This window comes from Psittacula echo, assembly GCF_963264785.1.
Source record: "Psittacula echo genome assembly, chromosome: Z".
Classification (NCBI taxonomy): domain Eukaryota; kingdom Metazoa; phylum Chordata; class Aves; order Psittaciformes; family Psittacidae; genus Psittacula; species Psittacula echo.
The window spans coordinates 20,329,223-20,342,559 of NC_137742.1; the positions used below are offsets into that span (position 1 = coordinate 20,329,223).

General features: G+C 42.2%; 1 protein-coding gene across 1 annotated transcript in view; it reads left to right on the forward strand.

The window, feature by feature from the left end:
* Positions 1 to 11,587, forward strand: part of DDX4 (DEAD-box helicase 4) — a gene marked incomplete at both ends in the record, with an annotated part of 45,712 nt that extends 34,125 nt beyond the window's left edge. Inside the window, one exon of the mRNA XM_080638271.1 lies at positions 11,276 to 11,587. Within this exon, the coding sequence (XP_080494397.1) occupies positions 11,276 to 11,587 (312 nt within the window). The remainder of the gene's footprint in view (positions 1 to 11,275) is intronic.
* Between the last annotated feature and the right edge of the window lie 1,750 nt (positions 11,588 to 13,337).

Below are 13,337 nucleotides of genomic sequence, written 5' to 3' on the forward strand. Positions count from 1 at the left end.
GAACTACATTGTTTTCTGCTTCAGCTGGGTATTAATGTGCCTTAGGATATCTTACTTATAAAAAAATATAAACCAAACCAATCTAAGACAAAAAAAAAACCCAACAAACCCAAACCAATCAATAACCAGCTGACTTCATCAGTGTAATAATTTGTAGTGCATTAAATAGTACATGCCTAAATCTGGAACCCATGGTAAAGTCTGTCTAGAACATGTGGTGTCATAACATTTGTAAACATTAGTGCTCAAAATTCTCTTTTACAACAGTCCATAAATAAACCTCAGTATTGTTCAACACACACTGTATTACTCTGGGCAAGGCAGACTTCTTTGCATTATTTTTATATGGAAATGTTTACTTCTTACCTGTGCATTCTACAATTTCAAGCTTGTTTTCTGCATGTTTGGAACTGCTTCTTTCCCAAGGAGTAGAACTGGACATTTCTTTCATTTAAATAGTTTCTGAGGGTGGTAGGAGTTGCCACAAGCAAGTTGCTTCATAGTGTTAATTTTATTCCTGTTACATCACAAAAAACACAAATGCAACAAAACCTGTCCCTGGGATGGTAATGAAATAATTTTAAGAGAAAAGTAAGTCAGACTTACTACTTTTTATAAAGGAAATATGGAAGAACTAAGTTTGATGACAGATGTTTTTTCTGATCAGAAGTATAGAATGTCCAATGAAAAGGTAGTGACGGAGAATTGGGATTAAGGAAAATGTAAAACTTAGTATTTGCAGAAAACTACAGTTCTTTATGGAGTTTTCAGTTCTATTTTAATCCTCTTGTGACTAAATATGTGCTTAATCTGCAGGAAAATATTTAAACCTTATTCTCAGCCAGAGGAAAACACTGACAGGGGAAGTTGGGGTGGGGTATGAACTGCATAGGCAGCTGCCTCTGTGTAACTTATTCCTGCACTTGTGTAATGTCATATTTATATGAAGAACACGTTGAAAGTCTTACTGGGAAGTACGGTTAATATGTTCTTCACTCAAGAGTCCCGTTTTCCTCCAGGTGGCAGTCTTAACAGGTTTGAAACCCGAAAACAGTGTACCTGTAATTCCTTTTACACAAGCTCGTGTTGCACAATGCCTTCTTTCCTTCAACAGTACTTCGCTGTTGTTTCTTATTCCTCTCATACTGCAGTAGTAACACACGTACTGCAATGCCTCAGGTGGTTTTTTTTTTATCTCATGAGTTTCTCATCAGAGCCTAGGAGGACTGCAGTTATGAAGGTGAGAAGGAAGGAAGGTCTGTAGCAGTGTGACATGTGCCAGCTGTGGTTTGACTCTGGATTCTGATCAGCAGTGCTCAGAGTAGCAAAGAGCACATAAAGGGTTTCTTTCTATAGCCTTTGATCTTCAGCTTCTCATGGGCTAGTTCTAAGGAATCAGCAGGTAGTAACTGAGAAAAGCAGGCATTCTGCATTTAAATTTGCTGATTAAAGGCTGCATCTCCACTTGAAAAATTCAAGTGTGTTAGAAGGATTGTAAAGAAGAGCTCAGACCAGCAGAAAGATACGATAGTATGTTCTCAAAACTTACTGCCAGATTGGCTTAAGTCTGTCACAATGTTTCAGCACATAAGAAAGCACACTATAGGAAGACTTTATAAGTAGTCTGTTCTGAATATGTCTTTTTAATTGTCCGTAGTTATTTGTTTGAATTAGCATTCTTCTGCAAATTAGCTTAAAAAATACCAGACAATGGACATGTCTGTCCTTACTGATCTCAGTCAGGGCAGGGAGTAGAAAGCGAGCTTGCCGGACATTGTCAGTGTGTCAGCTGGCTTTATTCAAAATCTGCATTCTTCTTTAATTTAAAAAAACTGTAAACCTTTAATACTTGGTTAAGGTTTAATACCGGGTAAGAGGGTTTTCTTCTGTGTTAACTAGTTCAATAATTCAAGTATGCTGTTCAGCCGTTTGAAGGAATTCCCTGGTGACACAAGAGGGGGATATTGTGACATCTGTCAGAACTTTGTCTTCAATAACACCATATATGGATGGGTCCTGGTCAGTTTTGGACGTCTGTACGTGAACTTGTACATAAGGAACTGTCGAGGCTAAACACAGTGTTTAGTTCTGTCATTGCAGATTTTACTTTCTGTAACTATTACTGTGTTTAGTTTCAGTCTTTGCTAATGACATTTCTAATAAACCCTTCGTTTTTTGAGATATTTATGGTATGATTGTTTTCCATTTCTTAACTGCAGTAGCCAATAAACAACAGTAGAAGAAATCATGTGCCTGTGGAGTAAGGACCAAGGACGTGAGAGTCTTACATGTAAGTGCATTTTCTTCCATTTTATCTGATCTTTGTATTTTTTCTAGTATAAGAAAAAAATACTATCCAACATAAAGAAAACATTGGAGCCAAGTGGGACAGTAATTCTAGGTTATATATGGTAGTGCCTGAAATACAAATACTAGCTGCTTTTAATTTTATGCTGCTTATTTTCTTCAACTGCACAGTACAGTCTTTTGACATCAAAGTGTAATGAGCTTTTTTATTTTTAAGTGGAAGTGAAGATATTATGGCAAGGAAGGATACTTAGAGGAGGAACTACTTTGTGTTCAAGGCTAGGGAGTCAGTTCTTTGTTCAGAGTTGAGTGGACAAATTATTTGGGAGCCATACACTATTTAAACTATCTGCCTTTGTATGCTTCCACATAGTTGTAGAAACCTGACTTGTCTTTCAGAGCCTAGTGTCCATTCTTTTGGAACTCACCTACAGATGTGCCTATTGCCTGCTGGTCTTGTCTGGGAAAACAGTAGACAGTGTCTGTAGTTAACTGTTTTTGTGTACTAGCTTGTCATCACTACTGCAGTGTAATACTATCAAGTAGGGTTTCCTTGCATTGTTCCTCTCCTTTTGTAACTGAGCTAAAACAGGTTTCAGTACCTAATCCTTACTAAATAGCTCCAAACTTTAAAGAATGTGATGTTTTGGCCTTCCTCCACTATTCAAAGTGAAATATGGACATAGTCGCAGGATATGGGATGGCTGCTTAAAAGATTTTTCTTCTGGAAAGGTGAATGAGGTTTGAACTGAAAGAGGTTGACTCAATTTCGGCCTTTTCATGCACTTCACTTTTACCGCTAGTAGCAGGGAGGTGAAAACAGGCAGGTGACTTAGCAATTATGCTTTGTCTTGATAAACTCAAAAAGTCCAAGCAATCAGCTTTTCCCCTCCAATACCCCTGCTCTAAAAATGCTGGGTTTTCTCCCTCATACACCATTATTATGTATCGGTTGAAACCGAAACTACCCCTGCAGCTCTATTCCATGGGTTTCTCAGTCTAAACATGCCAGTCATACAATAAAATGATACTAAAGGAAAGACATGTTTTTCCTTAGGAGATTCTGTATTTTGAGATCTCATGCAGCATACTCAAATGTATTAAGTAAAAGAAATCATTCTGAACTGGAAGGCACAAATAGCTGAGCAGATACTAACCTTTCCTGAAGCAGTTGGTCTGGTCAAACCATAAGGATCCCTTCTAGAACTGAACATGCTCTATTCACATCTACTGTCTAGATTGGTTAATGTGTAACCCACCCTGACTGAACCACTTTTCCTTGGGAATTTTTCTTGTGCATAAAGACTGCAAGTATAATATATACAACTTAAGAGTGGAAAGCGATATATACTGGAAGGTATAGTTAACTAGGAATTCTATGATTCTATGTTAGGCCTAGCTAAATGTTAATATGCGCCTCGTAAGACACCTAGAAAGTCAAGAGAAAGAACCTCGACTCAGACTACAGCAACAAAAATTCCCAAGTACAGACTTGGCGTAACTCCTTGGGAGGTAAAATTATGGGTATCCCGATAGGAGGGAAGAGCTCAAATCATTCTATCAATTGTATATGAGAATTTCAGAGGCTTAGAAGTAAGTAGTTTATATCAGAGATATTTCCTAAAATGTCTGTCCTGTTTCAGAAATGTGGTGACTGAGCAAATACTTGCACAGTCTCAGATTCAGGCTAGTTATGCTTCTATAACTCCATCTCTAAGCTAGGGATATTTGTTCATTTTTATAAAAAGCAGTTGTATTTCCATATTGTATTTTTTAACCACCAAGATTTGCTTCAGATTTGCCATGTTAAAGATGCATTCATGAAGTGATTACCTCATAAATGTTTTCCACTCAAAAAGCATTTTTTGACATAACAGCACAAATTAACAACTCCAGCTTACTTCAGAAGAAAGCCTGTTTGTAGCTGCCACAGTGGCTGGTCCCAGGCTGCCCAGCTGAAGAATGGCAGTCTACAACCCCTGTGGTTCTTCTAGGTGGAACCGTTGGTGAACTAAAATATCATCACCAGTGAATGAAGTTCATAGAGCTCACAGTCAATGGTTAATGACAACAGATGCCAAATTCAGCATGTGTCAGGCTGCCAAGCAAAATGACAGTACCTTGTTGCTGCTCTGGCTGAGGTGCCAGAGTTCTTGCTGGAGCTTGTAGGTTGGAATAAAGGCATCGTAATAGAGCAGAAACATGGTAATAGGACAGAATTGAAAATGATAGTAAAAGAATTAAAATGTACAAAACAAGTGATGCCCAGCTAGTTCCCAAGCAGTGGACCCCCAGCCAGCTTTTTGCCAGCTTTACATGCTAAGGACAGTGTATGGTATGGGATATCACTTTGGCAGTGGGGGTCAGCTGTCCTAACCTTAATCCCTCCCAGTTTCGTGTGCCCTCCAGCCTGCTCCACAGCTAGGTGGTGTGAAAAGCTGAAAAGTTCTTGACTTAGTGTAAACAGTGCTTAGTAACAACTAAAACATCAGTGTGTTGGCATTGCTGTCACCCTAAATCCAAACCAGCACTGTACCAGCCACTAGGAAGAAAATTAACTCATCATCCCAGCATAAACCAAGGAAGCAGAGAGAATACACCTCTTGTCTCCCTTTTCCATGCTCAACTTACTGCAGGGACTTCTCCCTGCCTTGTTATTGTTGCAGGTCAGCCTCACCCCCTTAGAGTGGCATGAGGGGTGGTGGGGAGGATTTGGGGGTGGTGGTGGTATTGTGGTCAGTATGTAGAAGCTTTACTCTCCTTCCTTCCTTCTCCCAGTGTTGGTTTGCTGCACCCCAGGTTCTCCACAGGCTGCAGAGCCTATCTGCTCTGGTGTGGGTTCTCTGTGGGCTGCAGGGAACACCTGCTCCACTGTGGAACTCCTCCTCCTCTGGCCCTGGTGTTCACTTTGCTGCTTCTTGCCCCTTTTTATTCCCTCTTCATCTGTCTGTGGTGGTATTGCCCTTTCTTAAACACATTTCCCCTGAGGCACCACCACCTTGGCTGGGGCTCAGCTGTGCCCTGCTGAGGTATGTCCACTGGGCTGGCTGGACCTGCCTGTGTCTGTGCTGAGAAACTAGCTCTCAATGGAGGTGGCTGTTACTATGAACTACTGCGGCTCTCCCTGCATAGCGGCTCTCTGACAGGAGTAACTCATGCTGTTGTGGTCCTCACTGCACATCTGTGCTCACTGTGGCCTTAGGAGAGAAAATGAGAGGAAATGGCATCTGGTAGTTATGCTATTGAACCCACATGGGATCTTCAGTAATGCCTGTTCAGATGGCCTTAATTATGCTTCTCTGCCTTTGTAATTGTAGTAAAAGATTTGGGGAGCTTGAATTACCTTAGGATAAAAACATTTAGAAAACTTCTTTAGTAAACCTCCAAAGGCAGCACTCTGGGGGTAAAGCATCCCTTCTTTGCCTGTGTTTTAACAGATTGCAATTACAGCTGATGTGGTGTTGCAATACTGTGAAGGCAGATGTGACAGGAAGGAAGTATTGCATAGTTCTCTATTCTGAAATGGATAACGGCTTTGTGGCCTTCTTAGGAAAGCACCTGATTTTTTTTCTTGAGGAATAAATCCTCTAGTGCAGAGATGAAGAAGATTCACAAATAATTGCACTTAGCTGTTAAAACTTTTCTGCGTATAAGTAAATGTGGGCAGTTGCTCACTGCACAGCATAGCAATTGGCACATATCTTACCCTTTTTGTTAGGTTTGGACACTTTGTAGATCTGCCTCTAAAACCATGTCAAATTAAAGCAATTAAAGGTAGTCATAACCTTGGCTGATGTGTTGCATCGACACTAAGACTATAGTCATAAATACGAAGTTTAAGAGCATGGTTCTGCAGGCACTGCTGTTTTAGAATTTTAATGTTTATCCTAAAATTAAATTTAAGGACATAGTTTTTCACCCTTAAATGCAGCCCTGCATGGAGGTAGATGCTAGTAAATTTCTGGTGACAAGATATTTACTGAGTTTGTGTATACTCAGAAATTGGTAACAGATAAAATCCTCTTTTCACTGGATCTTCACCACACACAGGCTAGATTGGTAGGGAATAGAAGGACACTCTTGTTCTTTTATTTGTCTGTAGTTCTGCAGCGACTTAAGTCCATGAAAGGCAGTACCCAGCCTTTCCTCTTTACATTTAGGGGAATGAGGTGGGTCAGGTCATTGGCCTAGGAACAAATGAGCCCAGCAAGTGATGTGGGACCAATTTAGGTTATGTACAGGGTCTTGTGAGCACAAGTACTGGCATGAAGAGACAAGTCAGGAACGTCAATGAGGTAACATGGGACTGAGGCAGTGCCAATTTTCATTGGCTTGCATTGCTGTGGAATTGTACCTAATATGAACTGGTAACAACACATCTTCATATGCAGAAGAAAGTTTTATCCTGCTGCTGACAGGAACAAAAATAGTATTCTTACAATGATAGTTTCCATTGTGTGCTTTAGCTACACAACTTCATGTGTTTAATGATCTTGTAAAGCAGTCAGAATGTGGCTCAGTTTGCAGCATAACTTTAAAACCATACTACTCATTTCCTAGTACACTAACCTGCTAGATCTGAAATCTTAGCAATTTGAATGCTACTGTGCAAGGAAGCTGTAGGTTCTGAAGCAGTTCAAATTTCCAAATGTAAATAAAAATTATTAATTTTATTTGCTGTTGTGTATATCGGTAAGGCCTTTTTCCAAAGATGTGCTTCTGTCCTTTCAGTAGTTAGAAATACAGATAACATTTAAGAATGGTGTTTCTGCACAAATAATTAAAATAAAATTAAATAAATTTAAAAAAAAGATACAGATCACTTTTATGTTAACTATTTTTTTTTTAGCTACAAAACCTGTCCACAAAAAAAGATGTGGCTATCTTTGAATTCCTGTAAAAACAAGTCTCAAATAATGTGGTGATCTTCTGCAGGCTACATTAACATTAGCATTAAAGTTGGCAAAAAAGTCAACTCAGTATAGGAGTATTTGTTTTAGAAACCAAAGATGTAATGCTCTTCTGCTTCCTTTCACAATTATATTATGCTTCCAAGTTCATAAAGTTATGGCTTTGGCATTTGAATTGGTCAATAGCATCAAGGGTGGGTCAAGTGCCTGGTTTTCAAGAGAATGGCTCATCAAGCTCTGACAAAACCTTTGTAGCAGGATAGGAGAAAAAAGGAAGTATTGCTACGAGGACTGGGGAAACCTGTGCAGCTTGGAGAGCCATAGAGTCGGAGCAGATGGAAAGGGCAGAGTTAAGAGAAGAGTTTAGGTTTGATCTTGCTTTGGCTAAAACTTTGTGAGGCTATTTATTACAGTAGCTCAGGCAATGCTGCCTTCTCAACATAAGTCACTGCCACATGCATCTTGACTTCTTCCTTGCCAACAGCAACGAGCAATGGCTTTTCAGGATGCTGGTGAAATGGTTAATGTGGACATGGCCTGTTTGCTTCTCCTGGTCATTATTTTTTCGCCCATTCACATAGATTTCCCTGATTCACCTATTTCTGCCTTCTGGTCACTGATGACTGGGCTGGCAGGGATGTTTAGCCTAGAACTGCTTTTGATACATAACATTTGAACTACTTAATATTACCAGAAATGGCTGAACAAGCAAGAAGTAAATAGAAGTGTCTTTTTTTTTTAGATTGTTTTTTCTTGCATGAGAATCTGGCCAAGTTGTCCCTGAAACATTTTGGTTGTTTTCTTGTGCAACATTGGCACTCAGGTATCTTTGATTTTACAGGTTTTACACCCCAATTGGATGGATAGAAAGAAGATGTACATGCAGCTCAAAATGTGGCAGAGTTTTTAAGTGCTTCTTGAAATTACAGTTGCAAATGCTTGAGGGTTTCCTGCATGTGTGGATGATTCTTAGAAAATGTGACCATCTCATGTTCTAGTACTTGTTGGGGGTGTGTGTCTGTCCCCACTCTTATGATACCACTGGTGTTCAGTGATTTCATGGTTAAGCCCAACTTTGCCACTTCCTGAAGTAGAATTGTGTACTTGTTTTCCATCAAACCTGCTTTCATCAAGACTGCATGGTTAAATGCTGCAAGGTCAATTTGCAGGACTGGCTAGTGAAAAAGCACCTCATTTTCCCACTTAACTGCACAATTTTCTGTTCTGTGCTAAAGCATTTATTTATACAGACTCACTATAATTACACAGTGATTAGCAACTTTATAGGGTGTGCTCATACATCATACAGATGATACATGCTTTTTGAAACTCGGCTGCTGTAAGGTAACAAATTAATGTGCATCAGATTTTTAGCAGTACTTGTGCAGCGTTGTGTCTCATTCTGCTAATGGGAACAGCCCAAATGCCTCCCTTCAGGAAGGGGTAGCATCGGGGACCAGCCGGTCCCTGGAGCATCCATCCATGAACCACTAGCCACAAGAACACTGTCAGAGAGGAGCGGGAAATGAAAGCAGTGAGTCTTCCTCGTGAAGGTACTCTCTTTCCCTGTTTCTGGAATAGTGTCTTCACTTCCCTCCCACTTTAAGGACAGAACAGTTTGTCCTTTTAGAGCACTCCTGTGAAAACTGGATAAAAGCACCTGTAAGTGTTGATATGAAGCCACAGTTTTGGCATGATTTCTCTTATTCTCTAAAGGCTTCCTGTCTTCTATGGCAAATAACTTCGGGTAAATCACATCACCATTTTTTGTAAGATGTTTTTCTCTTTACTGTTACATCATTACAAGTGGTGGTAGCTGGAACAGTTACTGCCGCTTTCATTAAGAGACCTCTGCATCTTGGAATCTCCAAAGTATATCAGCTCAGTCCACATCGAAACACCTAAGACTAAGTGAGCTTTAATGTAAGCATGTAAGTAGTCTTGAGGCAGTCAGAAGGAAGAATTAAGTTTTTTTAAAAGGTAAGCACTTGCTTAACTATTTTGTTAGGTCTAGTGCATCTTTTCATTGCTTTGAACAGCCATCTTTCAGCAAGTCAATCAAAACAGTACAGGCAACTGTTGGACAAAGTCCAGAATAAAGGACCAAGTGTTACTTGGTAGTAAAATAAATTAAAGTTTTCAAAATACTGGTATACATGCTGACGAATGCTCCATCCGTGGCAGTGTTCAAGGCTGGGCTGGACAGGGTCTTGGGCAGCCTTGTCTAGTGTGAGATGTCCCTGGAGGGATGGTGGGAACTAGATGATTTTAAGGTCCTTTCCAACCCTAACATTCTATAATTCTGTGATGTGTTACAATACTTTAAATAGCAGAGGGAGTTTAGAAACATCAAAGCAGTCCAGAGTCTTCTACTGAGGTCATGGATGAGGGGGAGATGGCAGCATCATTCAAAAATAAAAAAGAGATCAACAGGCTACTTGGCTGAATCTGGTAATTAATTAACGGGTGCTCTGGAAGCTGGAGTGGGTGCTGAGCTTATGTGTTCCAATGCCTGCTGTGAGGCAAAGAGGTGTGAAAACCATGAGCTGGACAGGTCAGGGTAGTGGGAATGAGTCAGTGATATGGGCATCAGCCCACCAACAGCATGGACTGAGACATGGGTATTGTGCCTGGGGGATTTTGCTCTCAGCCAGTCTGCTCATTTACAGACTGGAATCAGCAGGGAGACATTGCATTGTGTAGCTGTGGAAGGCAGAAAGAAACTTAAATTGTGAATGCTGTCAAGTAATTGCCACAAGTAATTGTATTGCATGTGCAGCGTCTGGAACTGAACTTTTGAACTCCTGAGTACAAGCCTGCTGCTTGCTGTGTGACTGCTTGTCACACCTGAACTAAGCAAAATCCTCCCACTAACAAACAGGCAGGAGTTGGTGAGCAGGGAGATCATCCTTTGTGCTTTTGCATGTAGATTATCACATGGGAAAGCAGGAGCTTGGGGAGTGGAAAGAAGGTGAACATCCTGCAGAGAGAAAACATGTTGGAAGGGTGGAGAGATCCTGGAAATGGGAGAGTTACATGGAGCCAAACACTGAGGGAGCCTGGGTGCCTGGTCTGGTGGTGGTGAACAGCTGTGGAGCAGGGAGCCAGCAATGCCATTCCCAGAGGCCATCTCCTTGATGGGACGGGCTGGTGTGCCTAACAGGGGGTGAGATCACTGGTTAGGGTGACAGCTCAGTATCACTGATTCTAAAACAAACCTCTGTATCCAGATCTGCAGCTTGTCTTGCCTGTGACAGTACTGCAGGATGAACACATTCATTGTCTTATGGATCTCTTCCTGAACTGGGGCCAAGGCGTCTGGGTGACATCTATATTGATTAAGATATTAAAATGCAGGATCTGTTCTTGAAAAGCTTCTTCTTAGAAAGAATGGTCAGCGCTCAGTAAAAGGTGTGTTACTGGAAACCTTGGATTTCCATGTACTAGCACCTCAATATCTCTCTTAATTGCAACATTCCTTCTAATTTTTATTCCTTTTGTTCCTTTTTATGTTGCTGATAGCTCATTGTTCGCTTAAGTCAATAATTTAATACATTTGTTAGCTTTAAAAGGGATCATAAGTCCAGTTGTTTCTCTCAGTGCTGATGCCCTAAATAATACATGAGGTGCACATGTGTGAGTGCTCCTCGGTGACAGCTGTTGCCCAATACGCTTGCTTCATGGTGCATGTTCATGCAATTTAATAGCATGTTGAATTGGCTCATCTGCCAATAGAGCAACCTGCAGCGTTGCTCTGTAGTTATGTAGCCGATAGTTAGTGCCCTGTGAAAGTACTGTGAGGTTTGTGCCAATGTGCCCCAAAATATAGCTTTAAATGGAAAGAGGGACGTTTAGGTTACGTGCTAGGCAGAAGTTCTTCCCTGTGAGGGTGGTGAGGCGCTGGAACTGCTTGCTCGGAGAAGCTGTGGCTGCCCCATCCCTGGCAGTGTTCAAGGCCAGGCTGGATGAGGCTTTGAGCATCCTGCTATAGTGCAAGGTGTCCCTGCCCATGGCAGGCGGTTGGGACTGGACGAGCTTTAAGGTCCCTTCCATTCCAGCCCAGTCTGCGACGGCCTGGCAGGCACCCTGGCGCCACCCAGCCCCGGAGGCTGTCACCGCCTCGCCCGCCGCCCCGGCTGGCAGGTGGGGTGGCTGCTGCGGGCGGGAGCCGGCGGGACGGGACCGGGAGCGGCAGGGAGCGGAGCGGCGGAGACGTCGCCCTCCGGTCCCCGCGGGTCCCCCAGCAGTGGCTGGGCGGGGCGGGAGTTGCCGTGCTCCCCTCCAGCCCCGCCCGCCTGCCGCCTTCGGAGCACGGCAGGGCGAGCAGGGCGGGCACCGGTGCGGAGTGGGGGGAGCCGGGGGGAGGCTGACACCGCGGGCCCTGGCGCCGGGGTGGGGGCTTGTGTCTTTGACACTACAAGAAAAAGCGTTACTTGCCCGCTGACTGCCTATCTGGTTGTGTCGGTGGCGGGGAGGCAGAGGTCCTGAGACATCGCTCTGCTGCTGCCGTAAGTGGAAGGTTCGTTTGTGTGTTTGTGTGTTTGTGTATTTGTTTGTTACCGGAGGTCCCTCTGCTCATTTTTGACAATACGGAGCGTGGGAAAGCGAGATGTTCTTGCACGCAGTATTACTGGAGTGGACCCTTACCAGCGGTGATGATCCTTGCCTTCATATCCCGTCAGATGTTCATCCCACGCTTGAGGCAGTGCATGCTGCTGTGCCTGCGGGCCAGGCGACTCCTTTCAGTTTCTTTCTTTCGAGTCCATGAGACAGAATTGAAACTTCCGATTTTATCTGTTTGCAGTTGTCTCTTTTTGGGGAAGAATGTGATACAGATGCTTGGCGGTGGTTTTCTTTGTGTGTGCAACGCTGAGGCTTAGTTCTTAAAAGTTTTGCAATATATGCAGTCATCAAGGCAGGAAAAGCTCTTTCCTAACTGCTGGCTGCTTAAGTTGTTTGATTTCACTCACATTGTCTCAAAGTGGCATATCAGATTTAAATACACTGCCCCCATGCTACGTTTGTGCCTCCTGGAAAAATACGATTTTGTGTTATCCTTCAGTACACATCTGCCATAAGTATCACCTACCTGCTCTCATGCTTAAATTGAGGAAGCTGTGAGGAACTTCTTATCTGTAATGGACTGTATTACTGGTCTGTTGAAGGTGATTGTCTAGAATAGTTGAAATCCAACTTCTAGCCTTTCTCTGTGGATTAAGACACTGGGCAAGAGAACGTTTTTATGCTTTAACAAAGCTCGATGTATTGGGCAGAAGAGCAGAATGGTCAGTTCAGATTTTTCTACTAGACAGAGGCTAATCGGTAACAAGACAGGTCTCAGAAGGGATAAAAACAAGGACAAAAAAAAAAGCTTTAGGTTTATATCATAGAGATTGCAGTATTGAATGTTAAAGATCTCGATTTTTCTATGATAATCAGGTAAGTCTGGTAATTTTTTGCCTCATGTGGTACTTGTAGGGAACATTTTCAACTAAAAAATGCTCTACTGGGAGATCTCAAAACGCAGATGTTTTTAGTAGGTGCCATGGAGCCTAGTTTCACAGGCTGTGCCAGCTGTCAGTTTGACTAAGATGTAAAATTGTTGTTCATAAAGTTTACAGTATAGGCCATAAGCAAAAGAAAAACGGGATGTATAACCTTTATGAGATGATCTGAATTAGCAGGGTGATACGGCATTTCTCTTATGCAGGTCAACACCAAGATAAATATATTTGGGATCAAAGAATACAGAGGATGCTCATCGGGACAAAAAGCTCTTGGAAAGTAGAAACATAAAGACCATTTTAGATGACCGTATCCTCTGCTGCTGAAGAAAGGGGCTAACATTCTGCTTAGAGTAATAGGATAGCAGGTAAGTGTCTGGTAGTGATCTTACATTTCTGTAATGAGGTACGTGAGGTGTTTAGCATCCAGCAGTGAAAGGTGGTGAGAAACAGGTGAAGGTTAGCTCTGCAGAGGCTTCCCTGTCATGTTACTCTGCAGAGGCTTCCCTGTCATGTTACACATTCACTGCATTAATGCAATGGAGTGTGTAGCTCACTTTGTAGATCTAGATCCGACTACTCAGATATTGTGTCTGCACTTCAGGAGGGGTGTGGA